Genomic DNA, 23,492 nt, shown 5'->3' on the forward strand with positions numbered 1-23,492 from the left:
CGTTGACAAAGTCCGCAGTTAAATTTTCATCCACCAGATGGCATTAGACATATTTCCCTCAAAAGTGCAATCAGTTGTTTTCAGAGCAACAGTGGAACAAGATCACAAAAGCCTTGAATTTTAACACTTACAAATTCATGTTGTCTTGTTTTGGCTTAAATGGCTGTAAATAGTTCCTTCAGTTTTAATAGTTAGATGAGATCGAAGTGGACGAAAAGAACTGTCAACTGCATCTTGTATCAGAGGCATTAAAGAGAGAATATACCAAACTCGAAGTGTGTAGTGGACGAAATCGAAACTTCAGAATCGCCCGAACACTATTTCAGGTTCCTGGCCCGAAAATGTAAACTATAGATATGAATTTAATAGAGTCTCTGCATATTAATTCTTGCCTAACAGTACTGACGTCGGTATATTGTAATAAAAAATGTTAGTAAAATAAACGATAGATCTGAATGTCCTAAGAATGTATCAAAGTAATAAAATAATCATAGAGGAATAAGCCCAAATTATGAACCGTTTTGCTGTTCAGAAATGAACTAGCAGCAGGAAAGTGAACACATTTGTGGTGAGTAACGTGTATGTGGATGAATAAAGGTGGTTGAGATTTTAAAAAAAGGATTGTTGAATCGTAATCCTCAAGAAAAAAGCGGTGACGGCTCGAAACTAAAGATGAAATGGTTTATTTTCACAACAAAGAATTTAGCTCGCACTATTGCAAAATATAAGAGAACAGATCATTTATAAAAGTTCACGCTTAGACTCTAAAATATAATTTCCGGAAAGTATTGCCTTTAATAATTAAGTACAATGAGATCTTCAACGAACTACAGTACATACTTCCTGTCGAGATATTAATCAGGACAAGAAAGAACAAGCAAAACCGCTGAAGATTGTAGAGAACGTACATAGAGATTTATGTATCAGTCCAGAATATCAGAGAGAGTGCTCAGGAGAAAAATGATATGAAATCACTCTGGCACACCTGCCACCAATACGTCGAACGTATTTCTTAAACATCGCAGTACAGTTGAAAATAGGTTCCATACCTGCAAATTTGCAGATGGTGACATTCTATATGACTAGAATGTTAAGAATTGGTAATGCCGTGCAGCCGTAACAAGTGCAATAATATTCCAAGCTTTATAAGTCCCACTTCTAAGCAAACTGAAGATATGAAACGTTTGTATTTCAAAATAACAACGAACAAAACTGTGTAATTTGTAATGTGAAACCAATATTAGGAATAAATCTTTTTTCAAATACTATCTAAAATTTTGGAGGGAAAGTGACTGAAGTATTGCCAAGTTTTATTCTTCCAAGCAATAACTTTCATGAGTTAGTGAATATAACGCAGCACAATAGTATACTTAAACAGAAAACATACATCAATCGTGATAACGAATTAGGTCTCATGGTTAATTAATTTAAGTGATTTACTTATTCAGTCCTTCCTCTCAAAATAGCTTTGGTCCGCTTTAATTCTGAGACCTCCACGTTTTTTTCGTTGGCCGGCCGCGGTGGTCTCGCGGTTCTAGGCGCGCAGTCCGGAACCGTGGGACTGCTACGGTCGCAGGTTCGAATCCTGCCTCGGGCATGGATGTGTGTGATGTCCTTAGGTTAGTTAGGTTTAAGTAGTTCTAAGTTCTAGGGGACTGATAACCACAGCAGTTGAGTCCCATAGTCCTCAGAGCCATTTGAACCATTTTTTTTTTTTTCGTTGCGGCTAGATTTACTTTAACTCTTAAGATCATGACTTGTTGCTCACGGCCAGGTTTCTACACAAGTACAGTGCATTTGGACAAAATAATATTTGGAGGAGTCTTGCGAATAAGTTCTCTCACTCGGAAAAACCTGAAGTAGTTCTTCCTGCAGCGCCGCTGCTACAACGTTACAGCCTTTATTGTCCACTATGTTAGATCCAAAGGACATCATCAGCTCATAGTAAAAAAAGCGTACTTGAAGCAGTGTTTTCCTGGTTAACAATGACGTTGTTAAAATATTTAACATTTATGAAGATCTACATCTACGTATGCATACTCAGCACGGCACACGCCGTAGCTACTCTCAAGTTAGAGAAAGAACCTTCAGATTCAAAGAACTTTCCCACGATCTCGCTTTTGTGTCACTTGTGTAAAGTCTTTGAGGGATGACACTGATTAGGATTTCATCACGTGAGGACGAAAAGATGATTTCAGAATAAACTGGCTTTGAACCTGGGAAGATGTGCGCTTAACATTATACGATACATCGAAAACGGGCATGAGAAAAAACTAGTCACTGCTGCAGTTTTTATATATCTCAGTACTGCAAATGACACGATGAATGAGAAAAGGCTTTCCCAGAAGCTACACGCACATTCCGTGCTGGACAATGGCATCGCTTGTATCGAAGAAAATCAGATGTGCTGCTCATTCGGAGACTCTGATAACGGTGATAACGATTGCTTCTGCTTCATTTACTTCTAAAATCGACAGTGTCCTTAGATGTTGAGAAATATCAGATGTGTTCCAGAATGACGATTCCTGCCAAAAGGAAATGACTTTTGATGCCTTAGCGATTTCGATTCCACTGTCAGAAATTACCTTTACGTGTCCTTGGAAGGAGGACGGTGTAGTTTTTGCAAAACACGGTATGGTAAATTTAGAGACCTTTATTTGCGAACACTGAGATTAAAAAAAATGGAAATGATGGTATGGCGTCAGTGGCCGGGAGTTCCCAGGCAAGCCTTATTCAGTGCGACGCCACATTGGGCGACTTGTGCGTCGAGAATGGGCATGAAATGATGATGACAGCACAACACCCAGTTCCTGAGGGGAGAAAAATCTCCCACCCCAGCCGGGAAGCGAACCCGGGCCCCCGTGCGTGGCAGTCCAACGCGCTCACCGTTTTTTTTTCCGCTGCATCTGCTCGGGGCGGACGTTGTAATACATCCGTTAAAGTTCGTTGTTGATCCATTAACTCAGTTTTTTTATTACAGAGGGCAGCTAACCCTCTGACCGAACACGCTGAGCTACCGTGCCGGCGCTACCGCAAGACCACGAGCCGACGAATATCCGTTCGGCTAATGGGCCGGATACTGTGAGATAATTATGTCGCTACCAATGTATGTCTAGAGTAAGGATCATGAGAATTAGAGAAAACAGATTAGGGCTCTCACAGGGGCACACAGTCTTTTTCCCCTCACTCAATACCCGAATGGAGAATAAAACTGGTACGATGTACACTCCACTACTACTGTCTAGTGCCTAGCGGAGTACGTATGGAGATAACAAGCAGCATAACTGGAGGTGAGTTTACAGATTTTCCATCACCACCGGCATTCTGCAGGTTATCCTGCCAGTTTCCAAGACTAACGACGATAATAACGAAAGTGTTATCATATGGGATATCAAACAAAGTTTATGACTGGACTGAGCACATCTTGGTAGGCCGAATGTGATATGATATCTTGGATGGTGGTTCATAGACGGATGACCCGTTGATAAATGTCGTGATGATGCTGAAGGGATTGAACTGGCAGGCTCTTGAAGATAGACGCTAACAATTCTGTGAAAACCTACTTCCTTCTAGACCCATCTTTATGCGATGACTCTAGGAATATAGTACAATCCCCTGTGCACCGCTCCCATAGGGATCGTGAGGAAAAGATTAGATTAATTACAGCACGCACAGAGGCGCTTAAACAATTTCTCTGCTAGTGATCCATACGTCAATAGAATGGGAAAAAAACCCAAGTAACAGGTAGAATGGCACGTATGTTCTGCCACGCTGTTTGTAGTAGTTGTCACAGCATAGAATACGTAGATGTAGACATCGCAGTAATTTCAGTTGTGCTCCACGGAAGTGTGTCGGGATCATTGCTGTCTATTTTGTATGTTAGTGAGTGACAGTATTTACTGTAACTTCTGATAATTTTGCTTATTAGCTGTTATCTGCAATGAAATACTATCTGAAAAAAAGGACTGCAAACATTAAGTATCTTTATAGGATTGCGAAGTGATGAAATGACGGGCAGTTTCCTTTGAATGTTCAGAAATGTAAAATTGTACGCTTCACAGCACATAAAAACCCGATGTCTTCAAAAGCGGCAGGCCCTTCGGATTTTCTCTTTTCGTTTATTTATCATTAATAATGCACTTGGGGGGAGGCTGAGTTACGTTAGTGGGGGTTAATGAGATTACACTGATTGTAAGCGCTGATTTCATTTTCTCTTTTTAACATTCTGTAATCTAACATGTTGCTGACTGCATCAATGTGATTTTATGGGTGAGCTTTGGAAGCGGGGAGTGTTGTGAATATGGGGCAGGTGACTTTTAGTGGAGCTTGGCGAAATCCCCGAAATGCCGAGGGTACGTGAGTTTTTGTAGAGATATAAGAGAAGAGAGCGACAGGTAGATCCACCTCGCCTTGTCGGGGAGAAAGTTGGTTCAGTGAGAAGTGTAGCGCCGCAAACGCTACTGTGCTGTTTGTTGCATTGGTGAGCTTAAAGCATTCGTTCTGGAGGAGGGAACTCTGACAGTGTGACGCAGGCGCAGGTATCATATTAAGAGAAACAAATCAGCAGAGAAAGATCTTCCGGCTTTCAAAAACACGTGGTACAGCAGCTCTGACATACTAAAGCTTCAGTAGTTGCAACAGAGATGGCTACTAGCCTTGTGGGCAATTTTTTAGCATTTCGCAGGATCTGTAATCTGTGGCTAGCTTAGTTTGTGTTTGAGAGAGCGGCGACTGGTGTGATACCAATCAGGAGAAAGTAACACTTAGAGGGATATTTTTTAGAGAATAGGGGATGAAATTCAGTTCACTGGCTGGTTGACAAATTGTCTTTTCTTGATGGGGTATTTTGTTAAGGAAGCAGTTACTCCATCTGTAGTAACTTTGGAGAGTATTGGTGGCCGAGTTTTATTGATGGGAGGAAGGGAGCATGCAAATTTTTACGTCGTAGGGCATGGAGCTGAACAGATAGGAGCTATGCAGACGCAACTGGAGAAGCTGACTGGGTCCAGTATTCGAGTTCTCAGTAGACCGATTGCAGCGTCGAACGCAGGGAGGCTCGTGTTATGGGGTGAGTGTCGCCTTCAGCTCCGGCATATTAGGACAAAGAAGAGTTTGTAGTCACATTAGTGATATGTTTCACTGTCCCATGTGTGTAAGTGCTTTGTCAAATCTTTTGAATTCTTTCATTCTTGAGTCAGAAAAGCAGTGACTGGAATTGTCATATAGTCAGGCTGCAACACATTCCACAAGGGTAGATGCTGGATTATGAAGCAACTCTACGCCATCGACTAACTTTGCCAACTGACTGTATTAGTTATGCAGTTGTCGCTGGAAAGTAAGTCGTAGTGACTTTGATAATTGCATAATTGTTTTGATTGCTTTATAATTCCAATACTTTTTTATAATAAACCGTAGAATACATTTGAATCTTGTGTTTATTACTACATTTAATTCTTTTCAATGACAAATATTATGTCCATTCCTCACCTTAAGATTCACTGCTACGGCCAAAATAAATTATAGCGTTAGTAAATCCGTTGCGTGCGTTAATTTCAGCACTGAGTCTCAAGAATGCACCTGTTTCATCACTAATTCTAATTCAGTTATGTTTACTTACATACACGGGTTTGCAACGATATGAATGAATCACGATTGGGATCAGTCAGTTCGTACAAATACCCGAGTGTAACAATTTGAGGGATATCAAGTGTTACGATCACATAGGCTCTGTCATATGTAAAGGAGGTGGCAGACTTCGGTTCATTGGTAGGGTATTGTTAAAATGCCGTGAATCTATGAGTAAGACTATACAGAAAACGCTCAGGCGACTTGTCGAGGAATACTGGGTGCGGCGCTTAGATCCGGAAAAATTTCAATTTGAATATCCCGCCATATCGTAATTCCGCCGGAGGTCGCGATTGCCGCTCTTGACAGCAACTAGAAAGCAGTCACAACCTCAAAATGCTTGTGCTCCGGACAAGTGCGGAGCACCATCGAAGAACCGCGATTATCGAAATTCCTCGCTCTGGGCGTTCGCCCACCGACATACTGTTTACAATATAGTAGCCAAGAATAATGCTTCGGAGAAGCCAACCCAGGGAGGAAACCTCATTCGAGGAAACGCGTGTTACGAACTGCGGCAGTCGTCGTAAAGGCTCAGGCGCTGATTACGGAGGATTCGGGGCAATCGCTGAGGAAATTGGCGCCAGTATTGAATATCAGCAAGCGAACAATGCGTCGGATGGCAGAGGAGGACCTTATACCAGACATTTAGGCCAAAACTGGCTCTCGGATAACATTGACATGTTCTGGTCAAAGATATTCTGGTCCCAGAATAGCCCGGACTCTTCTCGACTACTATGTTTGGAGCGTAGTCGAAAGAGTTGCCAGTAAGACGAGGCACCCCAACGTCGCATCTCTACGCTCCGCTATCGAAGCACCATGCGCAAATATGGACAGCGTTGTTTTAGAGTGGGTGCGGTCGCTTCAGTACAAAATTGGAGGCTGTCATTGCGGCTAAAGGAGATTACTCTTGAAAGATACGACTACTTACATGTAAAAGAATTTGCATTTCCGTTTGTATTTTGTTTTAATAACTTTGCTTTCAAAAGAAGTTTCATTTGTGCGGATTTTAGCGCCGCACCATTTATTATTCAAGTATGGGACTAACAACGAACATTGAAGGTAAGAATAGGAGGCAAAGTTTGAATGGCAATAGGTTTCATACTAAAGTGTCACTGAGATGCTGAAACATCTGCATGGCCAAAAGCATGAAATTAGTTGCCGGCTATCGTCTAGAAACTTACAAAGTCTCGAGAACCAGTATTAACTAAGGAATCTGTAAGGATCACTCAAATGAAAAGGAGACACATGAAAAAAGTAAGTTAACTGTTTATTATTTCAAACGTAATCGCCGTAACTGTTAATACATTTATCCTGCCATGAGAGAAGATGGTCAGTGCCTCCATGCAAAAATGTTTGCGGATACCTGCCGAACCTTGATAGTACTAAGGCATCCAACTCTTCATCCGAAGCAAATTGACTGTCTTTCTTCAGGGCTTCAAGAGTATGGAAATCACATGGGGGAGATCAGAACTGAATGGAGGAGGTATAAGGGCTACGCAGTGAAACTTATGCAGCCTACTAGGAACAATCTTGACAAAAAGTGAGTCCTCACTTTGCTTACATTTTTTCCATCTGTCTTTTTTTCATTTGACTGCCCCTTAAAGTTCCTCTTTGTAATATCTACCTGGAAGACTGTCACTGCCTAGTGTCTTGTTTTCTTTAAGTAAACTTAATACTTTTAAATTCTCGGGGTTCTAATATCGATATCTCCCATCTGTGATCCTGTGCGACAGTAAAGCACTGGTATTGTATTGTATTGTATTGTATGTTAACCGGGGACCTAGAAACGACGAAGAGGCTCCGTCCCCGCCACAGCCGCAGTGGTCCACAGCCCCACGACGACTACCGCAGTCCACTTCACCCCTCCGCCGCCCCACACCGAACCCAGGGTTATTATGCGGTTCGGCCCCCGGTGGACCCCCCAGGGAACGTCTCACACCAGACGATTGTAACCCCTATGTTTACGTGGTAGAGTAATGGTGGTGTACGCGTATGTGGAGAACTTGTTTGCGCAGCAACCGCCGACATAGTGTAGCTGTGGCGTAATAAGGGGAACCAGCCTGCATTCGCCGAGGCAGATGGAAAACCGCCTAAAAACCATCCACAGACTGGCCGGTTCACCGGACCTCGACACAACTCCGCCGGGCGGATTCGTGCCGGGGACCAGGCGCTCCTTCCCGCCCGAAAAGCCGTGCGTTAGACCGCACGGCCAACCGGGTGGGCTAAAGCACTGGTACTCTAGCAGCCTCTAGCGTGAACACGTTTTTGAATCCCGAACGTGAAATATGTGAGTCTATCTGCAGATTTCATTTTGGGCGCCGGACGATCCCATGAAAGACTTAATGGAAGGTTTGGACCCATTCATTAACTTCATGTGTGACCATAACTTCCGAGAATTTTCTGATTGATCTTTCGCCAGAATCTAACTGTGAAAACTGCTGTAGGCTGTACTTCCTCTCTTTTTGAAGTTCGAACTGCTAATAGGTTTTGTCTATATTCTATCAGATTCCTTTTTTGCGGCGAGAGTTGAGTGGTCTTAGCTCTGAGCAGTAAACGCCTTGTGAAGACTCTGTGCTCACCTGTGCGACCGGCAGGAGTCACTGTCCGAGGTCTGCGTGTAGGCGTGGTAGGGCGGCGGACCCTCCTCCTCCTCGGACGTCGTCGTCGTCGTCGTCGACGTCAGCTCCAGCGAGGGCGTGCTCAGCTGCTGCGGCCGGTGCCACGGCACCAGCACGTCCTGGGACTCGAACTGCGGATCACGCAACACTTGGTCATCAAATGCCGCACCGCTAATCTACGTACACAAATATGCAGAGGCATGTGTCTGTGTTCCAACACGACTCTGGAGGCCCTGGAGCAATTCCAACCCGGTGTATTAGGTAAGTTACTACTTACTATTCAATATTTTTTCATTTATTTATCTGTTACTTTCTTTAGACCTCCTGTAAATATTTATACGATAGGTCGTTTTTTGAAATTGTTACTTGTTTTAATTGATTACAAAGCTGCGTTTCACTGCAGTAACAACAACAAAACAACAATAACGATAATAATAATAATAATTTGCTATATATGGTTGATCTAAAACTACTGGCAGCAACAAATCAACAACTCAACCAATTACTAAAGATAACAGAAGTATTCAGCAATGTTATAAATACGGCTTTTGGAACAGACAAATGTAAGAAAAATAGCATAGTCAAGGGAAAACACACTAAACAAGAAGATTACATATTGGATAACCACAGCGACTGCATAGAAGCGATGGAAAAAGCAGATGCCTATAAATATCTAGGATACAGACAAAAAAATAGGAATAGATAATACAAATATTAAAGATGAACTAAAAGGAAAATATAGACAAATACTAACAAAAATACTGAAAACAGAATTGGCAGCAAGAAAAAAGACAAAAGCTATAAATACTTACGCTATACCAATATTGACCTACTCAGTTGGAGTAGTGAAATGGAGTAACATAGACCTAGAAGCACTCAATACACTTACACGATCACAATGCCACAAATATAGAATACAATACATGCGTTCAGCAACAGAAAGATTCACATTAAGCAGAAAGGAAGGAGGAAGGGGATTTATCGACATAAAAAACCTACATTATGGACAGGTAGACAATTTAAGAAAATTCTTTACAGAACGCCCAGAAACTAGCAAAATACACAAAGCAATCACTCATATAAATACATCGGCTACACCATTGCAATTTCATAACCACTTCTACAACCCTTTAGATCACATAACATCAACAGATACGAAGAAAGTAAATTGGAAAAAGAAAACACTACATGGCAAGCACCGGTATCATCTAACACAGCCACACATCGATCAAGACGCATCCAACACATGGCTAAGAAAAGGCAATATATACAGTGAGACGGAAGGATTCATAATTGCAATACAGGATCAAACAATAAACACCAGATATTACAGCAAGCATATTATTAAAGATCTCAATACCACAACAGATAAATGCAGACTTTGCAAACAACAAATAGAAACAGTACATCACATCACAAGCGGATGTACAATACTAGCAAATACAGAACCCACCAGAAGGCATGACAATGTAGCAAAAATAATACATCAGAAACATGCCATACAACATAAACTAATAAAACAACACGTTCCCACATACAAGTATAGACCACAAAATGTACTGAAGAATGATGAATTAAAAATTATATTGGAACAGAACCATTATAACAGATAAAACAACACCACATAACAAACCTGACATCATACAACCAATAAAAAGAAGAAATTAACACGACTAATCCAAATATCCATACCCAATACAACAAATATACAGAAGAAAACAGGAGAAAAAATTGAAAATTACATCCAACTGGCTGAGGAAGTCAAGGACATGTGGCATCAGGATAAAGTTGATATTATACCAATTACACTATCAACTACAGGAGTCATACCACACAATATCCACCAGTACATCAACGCAATACAGCTACATCGAAACGTATATATACAACTACAGAAATCTGTAATTATTGATACATGTTCAATTACCCGAAAGTTCCTAAATGCAATGTAACATACAACGTACAGTTAAAAGGAAGTCACGCTTGATCAAGGTCAGCGTCACTTTCCCTTTTTAACCAGACATAACGTCTGAGAAAGGAAAGAAATAATGATAATGATAGTATGGTCAGCGTCTGCTCACCAGGAGGTGCGGCAGTAAACATGCTCCAGGAACTAACAATCCCTAGTTCTACACAATTAGCAAAGATAGACAATTGATGAAAAGCAAACATGACTCGTACAAGTAATGGAAAAATTACTCCAGGTGGACAATCCACCCACACCGAAGTGGCAACCAAGCATTCGGATTCGGGGGAGGTTTGACGTATACGAGAGAGAAAGTCGGATTGCTCTGGTAAATGTCCACGAAAAACAAACAAGTATATGGACACTTTCAATATTCAGACACTTATTGAAGCAGGAAAATTAAACAAACAGAACTCACGAAGCAGAAGATTCAAATTCTCGCCTTGCAAGAAACACGCAATACAGGTTCAGAAACGATAGACTACAATAATTACAGAATCTTCAAAAGTGAAACAAACAAGAAAATTGGCAAAGGAGCAGCACTATTTGGAATGGTCTTTATTGTAGGCAAAAAAAGTGCTGTACTCAATAAAAGATGTGAAATCGGCAACGATCGACTATTGATCCTAAGAATCAACCACACAAACAAAAACTACACCTTTATTAATGTACATGCACTAACAAATGATAATAAAAAAGAGCCTGAAGAAACAGAAAGATTCTGGGAAGATGGGCAAAATTCCAAAAGATGATTTGAAAATTCAACTCGGTGACTTCAATACACAAATTGGCAGAGAACACAGATACAAGAAGAAAATAGGAAACTATTCAGCATACATATTTAGCAATAGAAATGGTACACGACTCATTGAATTATGGCAAGAAAATAACCTAAACATCATGTCAACCTTACTTCGGAAACTTCCCAAAAAACAAAAAACGTGGCGATCACCCATCATTTGGGAGAATTTCAGACTAATAATGTTGCAATATCGTATGACTACCAAACCGAAATTCACCGTGTGCAGGTATGCAGAGGTGCAAATATCGATTGGGATCATTATTTAAATGGAACAAAAATTAAATTCACATCCAAGAGGAAATTAAAAAGAAAAATACCCGAATGAGATTTTCACTCTGCAGCGGAGTGTGCGCTGATATGAAACTTCCTGGCAGATTAAAACTGTGTGCCCGACCGAGACTCGAACTCGGGACCTTTGCCTTTCGCGGGCAAGTGCTCTACCAACTGAGCTACCGAAGCACGACTCACGCCCGGTACTCACAGCTTTACTTCTGCCAGTACCTCGTCTCCTACCTTCCAAACTTTACAGAAGCTCTCCTGCGAACCTTGCAGAACTAGCACTCCTGAAAGAAAGGATATTGCGGAGACATGGCTTAGCCACAGCCTGGGGGATGTTTCCAGAATGAGATTTTCACTCTGCAGCGGAGTGTGCGCTGATATGAAACTTCCTGGCAGATTAAAACTGTGTGCCCGACCGAGACTCGAACTCGGGACCTTTGCCTTTCGCGGGCAAGTGCTCTACCAACTGAGCTACCGAAGCACGACTCACGCCCGGTACTCACAGCTTTACTTCTGCCATATCAGCGCACACTCCGCTGCAGAGTGAAAATCTCATTCTGGAAACATCCCCCAGGCTGTGGCTAAGCCATGTCTCCGCAATATCCTTTCTTTCAGGAGTGCTAGTTCTGCAAGGTTCGCAGGAGAGCTTCTGTAAAGTTTGGAAGGTAGGAGACGAGGTACTGGCAGAAGTAAAGCTGTGAGTACCGGGCGTGAGTCGTGCTTAGGTAGCTCAGTTGGTAGAGCACTTGCCCGCGAAAGGCAAAGGTCCCGAGTTCGAGTCTCGGTCGGGCACACAGTTTTAATCTGCCAGGAAGTTTCATATCAGCGCACACTCCGCTGCAGAGTGAAAATCTCATTCTGGAAACATCCCCCAGGCTGTGGCTAAGCCATGTCTCCGCAATATCCTTTCTTTCAGGAGTGCTAGTTCTGCAAGGTTCGCAGGAGAGCTTCTGTAAAGTTTGGAAGGTAGGAGACGAGGTACTGGCAGAAGTAAAGCTGTGAGTACCGGGCGTGAGTCGTGCTTCGGTAGCTCAGTTGGTAGAGCACTTGCCCGCGAAAGGCAAAGGTCCCGAGTTCGAGTCTCGGTCGGGCACACAGTTTTAATCTGCCAGGAAGTTTCATATCAGCGCACACTCCGCTGCAGAGTGAAAATCTCATTCTGGAAACATCCCCCAGGCTGTGGCTAAGCCATGTCTCCGCAATATCCTTTCTTTCAGGAGTGCTAGTTCTGCAAGGTTCGCAGGAGAGCTTCTGTAAAGTTTGGAAGGTAGGAGACGAGGTACTGGCAGAAGTAAAGCTGTGAGTACCGGGCGTGAGTCGTGCTTCGGTAGCTCAGTTGGTAGAGCACTTGCCTGCGAAAGGCAAAGGTCCCGAGTTCGAGTCTCGGTCGGGCACACAGTTTTAATCTGCCAGGAAGTTTCAAGAAAAATACCGCTAATCCCAAAATTTGATCCACACTACATCAAAGACTCCAAAATCAATGAAAAATGGGAAGAACAACACGCATAAGATTGGGAGAAACTTCAAACTAAAATCATCAAAACAGCAAAAGATCCGATCCCTCTTTACAAAAAGCAAAACACCCTTGGTAGAATCAAGAATGCGAGAACGCACTAGAAGAAAGAAGGAAGGCATTTAAAAATTACAATTGCCACAAATCAGAAGAAACACAGTAGAAATTTTTCGAAATGCGCAAACAGACTTCCAAGATTTTAAGACAAATTAAACGAAAATATGTCAGTGAGCAACTGCAGTCAATCGAAGAAAACTTCGAAAACTACAATACACACGATTTCTTAAGAGTTTCGCAAACCAGATCAAAGGGTACTCCACAAAACCTGTGCTTCCGAAAACAAGACGGTAAATTGGCCCTGACAAATAAAGAAAATTGCTAAGTACTAGCCTCAACTTTTCACAGCTTTTAAATTGTCCAGAATCGAAAGAGAGATTCCCGAAAGAGCAGCCAGAAATGTCACCTCTGGACTCGTCACCGCCAACACAAGAAGAAATTTATGCGCACATGAAGAAACTTAAAAGCAATAAAGCATCAGAGGTGGCGGAATTGTAGCAGAACTCTTGAAGAATTTAGGCCCAAATTCACACAAAGAAATTATTCAAATAATTAAAAACCTCTGGCAAAACGAAAAATTCCGGATGACTGGAAGATTGCTCTGATTCATCCACTACATAAAAAAGGTAATAAATCAGATGTAAACAACTATAGGGGGCTCTCTCTATTTCCAGTCACCTAAAAAATTCTATCTGCTTGTCTTTTGAATAGAACAGCCATTAGAACCCAGAGTAGCAGAATATCAAGCAGGATTCAGGACGAACAGGTCGTGTCCTGAGCAAATTTCCAACCTCAAAACCATACGCAAAATGCGAGCTCTTAGACAAAAATTTGTAGTATGCACATTTGTAGACGTCAGAAAAGCATACGATTTAATGAACAGGCCCTCACTATTCCAAATTTTAGAAGAGAGGGGATTACACCTCAAAACACGGGAAATCATAAAACAAACATTAATTGGCACGAAATCTAAAGTGAAATTCTTGGAGAGATCTCAGAACCCTTCGACATTCAAACAGGTGTGAGAGAAGGTGATGGACTCTCTCCTATTCTATTCAACGCAGTTCTAGACAAAGTTATGGAATAATGAAAGAAAGAACTCAAGAAATGTGGAGTTTGGGAGCCAATAGGCCTGGGCGTTGCCAAAAACAACCTCTACATACCATATCTTACATTTGCGGACGACCTAGGGGTACTAACAGAGGTTGAGCAGACTGCAGTCAAACAGCCGGAAGTAATCAAGGAACGTGTGGAAAAAGTGTGTTTACAAATTTCATTTGAGAAAACCGAATTCTTTTGTTCAAAAACAGAATTTGCAAGCTTGAAAACAAAATATGGTAAATTAACAGGGTCCCATACTTTAAATACCTTAGAGAATTCGTCGAACCGGCAGGTATTGAAAAAATCTCAAAGCAAAATGGGCTCCAAGAAATTAAAAAAGGATTAGGGTTAACGCAAAACCTCTTCAACAAAAAATCAGTGTCAAGAGCGGCAAAAATTCGACACTACCATGCTGTCATAAGGCCAAAAATTCTCTACAGAAGTGAAACACTAACCCTTAACAGAAAGCAACAACTTGTAGGCATCAAAAAAGTAGAGAGAAAGATCATTAGGAACATTCTAGGAGGAACACCTACCCAAGGCGGTTATGGGCTACAACCAATTAAAGCAACAGAAAAGTTCTCAAACATCGAAACTAATATTAAGAAAAGGCGAATGACATTCTTTGGCCATCTCAAACGACGAAGAGAATAAAACATTATGTACCTCACTTAAGAATTCCACATCTTGGCTAGATGAAATTCCAAAGGGCCTAAATAATGCAAACATAAGACCTGCCGACATCGTAGAAAGAGACACCTTCATACACAAAGTAGACAAATGGAAAGTTATATCAGAGCAACCAAAAGAAACACAGTGCAGACCAAAGTGGTCGGATGAGCGTAAACAAGCCTTTTTGGAAATAATGAAAGCATACTGAAAGAACAATCAGAAGTCAAAGAAAAATTGATCGAGTTATTTGCTTAACGTCTTCCATTTCTGGCGAGAATTCATCAATAATAATAATAATAATAATAAATTGTAATAATGATTAATAATAGTAAAAATAGTTATGTGTTAGAAGTAATATTAATACGGAAAATACATCTATATGTACTAGTTAATAAGAAAAACTGAAAATTTAAAAATAATGAATACGAGATAGACGATTTTTTTCAATTTAGAGACATTTTACGCTTTCTTCAAAATAAGGGTGTTATGGGCAGAGAGTAACAATTAGAGAGATAATGGTATAAAAATATGAGATATGAGTGCATATATCTACAAGGGCGTACTGAAACGTGATGTCTCCGAATTTTTATGTGGAAACGCTTACGGATATCTAAGTAAAACGAACGTCATTAACATTCTACATCTTTGTTGTTCATGTCTACATACGTATTTCTCAACATAATCAACCAGGCGACGAACAAATTTCTCCCACGGAGAGATGAGTTTGTTGATACCAACACTGTAGAATGTTTCACTTTGTTGACGGAGCCACAAACTCACCTCTACTTGCAACTCTTCATCACCATCAAAGTGAAGTCCTCGAAAGTGTTCTTTAAGTTTTGAAAAGAGATGAAAATCGGATGGTTCCACGTCGGGACTGTATTGAGGACGATCGATGACAGTGAACCCAAGGCGTCGAATTGTTGCAGATGTCGCTGCGCTCGTGTGTGGTCGGGCATTGTCATGCTGAAGTAGAGGGTACTCTGGACGAATTCTTGGAATTCGGCACTGGATTACAACATGTTGTTCCTCATGCACCGACATACTTAAGATACACACTCCCATGTTAAACGCTACAATTCGTAGCCTTTTCGCAGAGCACTGCAAATATGTGGACATGGAGAACAAAAATGTGGAATGTTAAGGGGGTAGGACGTCAAACGGGCCGACTTGGAGGAGGAGAGGCACCACAGGACATTTTAATTTCCAGTGTCTATACTTTTACAAATTAATTCATAAATCTTTGTCAGCATCACCAGGAAGGATTCAGAATTCACACCCATTGCAGTGGAAATTCAAAAACATAACAAAATAATTTTTTTTACGTGTGAAAATTCATCATTTTTCACTTACTAATGGCTGCATTTGTTGCTATAGGGACACTTCTCTTCATAAGTTAGAGAGATTCTTGGATGAATTTTGCACAGTATACGTACCATACTCACGGGTGTATGAAACTCTAGAATTTATTTAATTTATGAAAAAACGAATGAACTGTTATATTTTAAACTTCATGTTTAGATAAAAACACAAATTTTATAGTTAATTACCTCAATTTTTACCACAGTTTTTAATAGATTTGGAAAGTTCTAGAGTTTCATACACCTTTAACTATGGTTTGTATGCTGTGCAAAATTCATCGAAGAATCTCTCTTACTTATGAAGAAAGGTGTACCTATAGCAACAAATGCTGCCATTAGTAAGTGAAAAAAATGATGAAATTTCAGATGTAAAAAAAATTACTTCGTTATGTTTTCGAACTTCCACTGCAATAAGTGCGAATTCTGAATCCTTCCTTGTCATGCTGACAAAGTTTTATGAATTTATTTGTAAAAGTATAGACAGTGGAAATTAAAATGTCCTGTGGTGCCTCTCCTGCTGCAATTCGGCCCGTTTGACGTCCCACCCCCCCTAAATCACGTTTGGTTCAATTAAAAAGCTTTAAGAGTTTTTATATAAAAAAAATTCGGATCCATTACTTTTCAGCACGTCGTCGTATACATGTTTATGCTTCTGCTTTCTATATTTAAAAAAAAAAAATTGAAACAGTCGCAGAAAAGTATCTGGGCTATTTACGGCACAGCATTATGCTCGATATGCACCTGCCTCCCACCTCCGACACGCAGTTTCCCGTCACTATTTATAACACTAATACTTTATATCACTGATGTTACAACACTAACACTTTATACAAGATGTGTGTCGAATGTAAGAAACAATTCTGTAACTGCACTGGTTCGTGCATAGCTATCTTATAATCGTAATACGTAGAAAAGTTGGACGGAAGTGCCACTCTGACGAGAAGGTGTAAACGGATCAAAGGTAAAGGTGGAACTGCGTAGAGTTTTACGCGCCAACAGTAGTCAGTTTATCTGTGGTCTGGCAATCAAGTATCCACAACCCGCAGTGGAAATCGATGCTAAATTATCTGCTATTTGTCTCAACATTACTTAGCGCTCGCGCTGCTTTGCTCGCATGGACTTGACTGCAGAGATTTTTTTTATTTAAGCTAATTTGTATGTTGTTCACAAACTGCAACGCCTTCTAAGCATGTCACGCTAATTAGGGCCATATGAGCATGGTTTTTTCCGGGTGTACTTCTGACCAAAAATCGATTCTGGTAGCTGGAGTCCAAAGTTTCTGCGTTCTTGTGGAGATATTTCTATAGCAAGTTTCATCTCCTAACAAATCTCTATATCTAACCGAGAAGTGAAACATCAATTTTCATAAATTTAGCTTTAACATTTGTTTGATGTAACGAAATGTTTTCTTAAAAATGTTCATCCCCTATTACACTCCCTTAGAGGTTGAATTTCCAGAAACACTGAAACACGTATTTTTTTTAATTTCTAACCGAGAAGTCAAATACCAGTTGTCATAGATGCAGCATTAAAAATTGTTTATTAGTTCTTTAATAATTGTTTATTTTGAAGAAAACTTTCACCCACTAAAAGTGAAATGATCATATGACATTTATTGGCCGGGATATCCCCTTCGGGGTTCGGCCGCCGTATTGCAAGTCTTTTTAGTTGACGCCACTTAGGCGACTTGCGTGTCAATGATGATGAAATGATGATGGACACACAACACCCAGTCCCCTGCCGGGAATCGAAGCAGGACCCCCTTGCGTGGTAGGCGGTAACGCTACCACTGCGCTACCCACTATTTTACCTCTTAGCTGTTAAATTTCCAAGAAAGCTGAAACATGTATTTTTTATTTTCTGACTAAGAAAACAGATACCAGTTTTCGCAGTAATAGCGACATACTTTCAAAAAGCGTTTCCTCCCTTATTTCATCCCCTTAGGAGTGGAATTTCGTACAATCCCGTTTTAAACAATGTCTACAATATATGATCAACAGCCTCACCAAACTTCAAGTTTCTATCCTTAGCGCTTTGACCTGAGCGATGATGAATCAGTCAGTCAGTGGATCAGGACATTGCCTTTTATGTGTAGAAATGCTTCTCGGATGGCATTTATATTTGAATACTGCAACGCGACAAATTGTGGGATAGTCTAAAATGTTTGAAGTCGCAAAGCAGAATTGTATGAGAATTAGAAGAACCACAATTACACAATACTGTTCAGCACCGCCGCCACGGAAGGTCATCTAATAAAGATTTTTCAGCTATACAGATGCACGAATCAGTCGTTTAGCTGCAGTGGATCAATATATGTGTGAATTTTACTTCACTCGTGTTAGGGAAACGTTATTAACCTCATTCATGTTCTTCCGTGCTAAGCGTCTGTTCCTGATGCTGAACATTTCCGAGTGGCCATAAAATTCGGAGTATTTAGTTAAACTTTAAAGTACACCAGTTGTTAAAGTAATTACAAATTATTCGGCGACTTCGCATTTGCTGACGTACGCTGCATTTGAGGCATACGAAAATTTGTCCTAGACGAGGACTCGAGCCCGGCACAAACTTTCATATGCCACATTTGGAAAGCACATCTGTATCCATTGCTGCTGATGTCAAGAAATGCGAATTTAGCGAATGATCTGATTAATGTTTCATACCGCTGATCGTCAAATCATGTCACTTGCACTAACAGTAATCTACTTCAGTTTTCCAATAAAGTACACAGAATTTTTAATGTGATAATCAGTTTTACCAATATGCGGTTCTAACAACGATGATGATGTTTGGTTTGTGGGGCGCTCAACTGCGCGGTTATCAGCGCCCGTACAAAGTCCCAACCTTTGCTAAGTATAATCTCGCCACTTTCATGAATGATGTTGAAATGATGAGGACAACACAAACACCCAGTCATCTCGAGGCAGGTGAAAATTCCTGACCCCGCCGGTTGTAGCAACGAGGCGAGATGTCTAGCCAACTCTTGAGTAGGCCATCCAATAGCACTCACAATCGGTCTCAATGGGCTATTAGGCTTATGTATCTTCGGTAGCCCATATAATCTAGGAGGGTAATCTTCCATTTTTTTGTCCCCTGCATGAATGGGAGACATTTTTATTAATCGGTTCGTAGCTCCTAACACTTTCGTTGTAGGATCCTTTAGAAGCTTTTTTGTGAGTGTTAGAATCCAAGAGGTCACTGATATTCCTATGGCAGTCCTCACGCTTCATCACGGCTGTAGCATTACCCTTATCAGGAGAAAGTACAATAATAGTCCTGTCCGTATTGATCTCCCGTAGCGCCTGTTGACTAGGACATACCGATAAATTAGATGTAGGGGGACATGTTTTTAAAGACGGTGGCCATGAAATAAAATTTAGCGAGACGAGCGTGCTAGCCACGACATCGCATTATTATGCACGTGTGCATAGAGAAGCTACAGAGATTCAGAAACACCACAGTAATTTTAATAGAGAAGAGGAGCTTAGACAAGATATGGCGGTTGACTTTGCACCAACGATGTGGCAATCGATTACCTTCAATCGAGAATAATGACGTTAGTCAGAGATAGAGTTGGCCCCACGTGACGCTCTATATAAACAGGACCTCCACGGCCTGGCAGCCAGTCGTTGGCTCACCTCTGAAGATGTTGCCCGCAGTTGGCAACGAAACGTCAGAAAGAAGTTTTACTGATCGACCACGGCCTCTCAGTCCAAAAGTTTTAACTAATGAAGATTCCGTCCATGAAAGCTTATACGTTATGATTAGACAGTGTACATGTTTACGACATAAAAATTCCTTATCATTTATTTTTTACTACACTCCTGGAAATGGAAAAAAGAACACATTGACACCGGTGTGTCAGACCCACCATACTTGCTCCGGACACTGCGAGAGGGCTGTACAAGCAATGATCACACGCACGGCACAGCGGACACACCAGGAACCGCGGTGTTGGCCGTCGAATGGCGCTAGCTGCGCAGCATTTGTGCACCGCCGCCGTCAGTGTCAGCCAGTTTGCCGTGGCATACGGAGCTCCATCGCAGTCTTTATCACTGGTAGCATGCCGCGACAGCGTGGACGTGAACCGTATGTGCAGTTGACGGACTTTGAGCGAGGGCGTATAGTGGGCATGCGGGAGGCCGGGTGGACGTACCGCCGAATTGCTCAACACGTGGGGCGTGAGGTCTCCACAGTACATCGATGTTGTCGCCAGTGGTCGGCGGAAGGTGCACGTGCCCGTCGACCTGGGACCGGACCGCAGCGACGCACGGATGCACGCCAAGACCGTAGGATCCTACGCAGTGCCGTAGGGGACCGCACCGCCACTTCCCAGCAAATTAGGGACACTGTTGCTCCTGGGGTATCGGCGAGGACCATTCGCAACCGTATCCATGAAGCTGGGCTACGGTCCCGCACACCGTTAGGCCGTCTTCCGCTCACGCCCCAACATCGTGCAGCCCGCCTCCAGTGGTGTCGCGACAGGCGTGAATGGAGGGACGAATGGAGACGTGTCGTCTTCAGCGATGAGAGTCGCTTCTGTCTTGGTGCCAATGATGGTCGTATGCGTGTTTGGCGCCGTGCAGGTGAGCGCCACAATCAGGACTGCATACGACCGAGGCACACAGGGCCAACACCCGGCATCATGGTGTGGGGAGCGATCTCCTACACTGGCCGTACACCACTGGTGATCGTCGAGGGGACACTGAATAGTGCACGGTACATCCAAACCGTCATCGAACCCATCGTTCTACCATTCCTAGACCGGCAAGGGAACTTGCTGTTCCAACAGGACAATGCACGTCCGCATGTATCCCGTGCCACCCAACGTGCTCTAGAAGGTGTAAGTCAACTACCCTGGCCAGCAAGATCTCCGGATCTGTCCCCCATTGAGCATGTTTGGGACTGGATGAAGCGTCGTCTCACGCGGTCTGCACGTCCAGCACGAACGCTGGTCCAACTGAGGCGCCAGGTGGAAATGGCATGGCAAGCCGTTCCACAGGACCACATCCAGCATCTCTACGATCGTCTCCATGGGAGAATAGCAGCCTGCATTGCTGCGAAAGGTGGATATACACTGTACTAGTGCCGACATTGTGCATGCTCTGTTGCCTGTGTCTATGTGCCTGTGGTTCTGTCAGTGTGATCATGTGATGTATCTGACCCCAGGAATGTGTCAATAAAGTTTCCCCTTCCTGGGACAATGAATTCACGGTGTTCTTATTTCAATTTCCAGGAGTGTATTATTATACCACATTCATTTGCTTATATGACCATTTTTTCCACAAGCGAAAGCCGCTGCAAAGATACGCAGATATTACTACACCTTTCACATTGTCTCAGCCCCAAGCTTGGTGACATGGACTTAGTCTCTAACAACTGGAGTCAGTGCATGTTGAACTGTGAAGGGATCGGATGAGGACGTGCAGATCTGGCACAGAGTCAGGTATCTCCATGTCCTAAGACTTCAGGGACAGTATTCCTGGTAACAGCTTTCGGTAAACCTCCACAACCAGTGCTGGTCGGTAGCAAACGGCGCAGAGAAAGCACATTTCACCTGACGCTATTTGATGATAAATATCTGAACATCTATTAGTTGACATTGATATGGGGTGTGTCCACTCTTCACCTTATTGACGGCTTGGACTATGTTGAGGACACTTTCAACGAGGAATCTGGATGTATGTGGAGGAACAGCAGCCCATTCTTCCTTAAGAGCAGAAATCAGAAGTTAGTGGTCTTGGACGCTTGGGTCGGGAGCGAAGTAGACCCTCTTACTGAATCCACAGGCGTTTCATTGGGTCCGGGTAGGACTCTGAGCAGGACTCTCCATTTCAGTAATGTTACTGAAAATCACTGCCTCACAGACGCTGTTTTGTGACAGAGTACACTGTGTAGACTGTCAGGCTGGTACAAACAGTCATCTTTTGCACACAGTTCCTCTACTGTACGCAGTAGACAATACTGTAAAACGTGTTCATATCCTTCTGTATTTGGTGTTTTATTAAGCACATAGTGGCTGTCATCCTAACACGAAAAGCATCCCTACACCGTACTACCGCCTCCTCTGTAGCCGCGCGGTCTAGGGTGCCTTGCCATAGTTCGTGCGACTCCCGCCGTCGGAGGTCCGAGTCCTCCCTCGGGCATGGATGTGTGTGTGTTGTCCTTCGCGCAAGTTAGATTAAGTAGTGTGTAAGCCTAGGGACTGTTAACATCAGCAGTTTGGTCCCATACGAACTTACCACAAATTTCCAAAATTTTTCCTCCTCTGTACTTCACTTTTAGCAATACACACGGTGTCTGGTGAAGTTCTCGACGTATTCTCCAAATCCATCGGACTGCCACGTGACGTAGCGTGATCAATCACCCCAAAGCACTCGTTTCCTTACTAGGAGCTGCTCTACCGTTGTACCCCCGCCTTCTTTACTGCCCACTCACAGTCACTGTATCAGCTGAACTGCTGGCAGCACTTTGGAACTGACGAGTGGTTCCTTACAGTGATTTCGTGAGATTTTTGTATAACCACCCTCTTCTATGCTCGACTATACCTGACTGTCAGTTCACGAACTCTGGCTGGTCTTTGCGCTTCCACTTGTCAGTTTTACGTGGTCAAGATGGCATCAGGAGCTCAGAAGGGCATCCGGGAAGTTTTTCCTCGACATAAAATGAGAAATGCTAGGATTCAGAGAAAAGTGGATTTTATTGCCACGGGCTACGACTAAGGGGAACAATATTCACAGTAAAATGATACGGACGCGGAGTAAACCGCATAAGGTCCGGAAAGTGCATTTCACCTTCAGTAGGAAGACTAGTGGACCCGTCCAGAGGGTAAGGAAGCAGGCAGGCCAGAGAGCGACCCGCTGTTGCGGCCGCTGCCTCTCCGACCCTCTTGCGTACCTCACGTGGCGGCAGCCGGTCCTCCTACTGGCAGGTTTGTGTCAGGAAGTTGGTGCCTCTCTCTCAGCAATACCATGGTCGCGTACCAGCATAATAGCGCGGGGGCCGGCCACAAGTACTGTGGAGTGGCTTATGTAACTGCTCACGCCACTGCCTGAGGCTAAATCAAAATAGTGGAAGTAGAACATAATAAAATTTTTACCATTATTACCCGTTAACTTGTACACAGTCACATCGTCAACAGCTGACTTAGGCACTGTACAAGCGTTGAAATGTCCCTTATGGCTGTGTCACTCTGGTGACATCACGTGAGAAGTGACTGAGCTCTCCTGCTGTTACTGCTCATCTACTTATAACACAATATTTCGCACCTATTTTTATACTGGCGAGTATATGATCAAAAGTATCCGGGCACCTCTACCTAATGCGGATTACACAGATGTGTCAGGATACTTTTGATCATATAGTGTACAGGTATGTCTTAAGGCTCCAGTTATACGGGATCTACATAGTCATAGACCGCACTCGCTGTGTTGCGCCCTTGCAGTGACAAGAACTCTAGTTTCCTGTCGCCGCCGCACATCGTTGTCTTCGGTGTATCTTG

At 42.6% G+C, this 23,492-nt stretch overlaps 1 protein-coding gene across 1 annotated transcript in view; it reads right to left on the reverse strand.

The window, feature by feature from the left end:
• Positions 1-23,492, reverse strand: part of LOC126199671 (uncharacterized) — a 181,766-nt gene that overhangs the window by 151,816 nt on the left and 6,458 nt on the right. Inside the window, exon 3 of the mRNA XM_049936598.1 lies at positions 8,205-8,374. Coding sequence (XP_049792555.1) covers positions 8,205-8,374 — 170 coding nt within the window. The remainder of the gene's footprint in view (positions 1-8,204; positions 8,375-23,492) is intronic.

The sequence above is a fragment of the Schistocerca nitens genome, chromosome 8 (genome assembly GCF_023898315.1).
Source record: "Schistocerca nitens isolate TAMUIC-IGC-003100 chromosome 8, iqSchNite1.1, whole genome shotgun sequence".
NCBI classification, from domain to species: Eukaryota; Metazoa; Arthropoda; class Insecta; order Orthoptera; family Acrididae; genus Schistocerca; species Schistocerca nitens.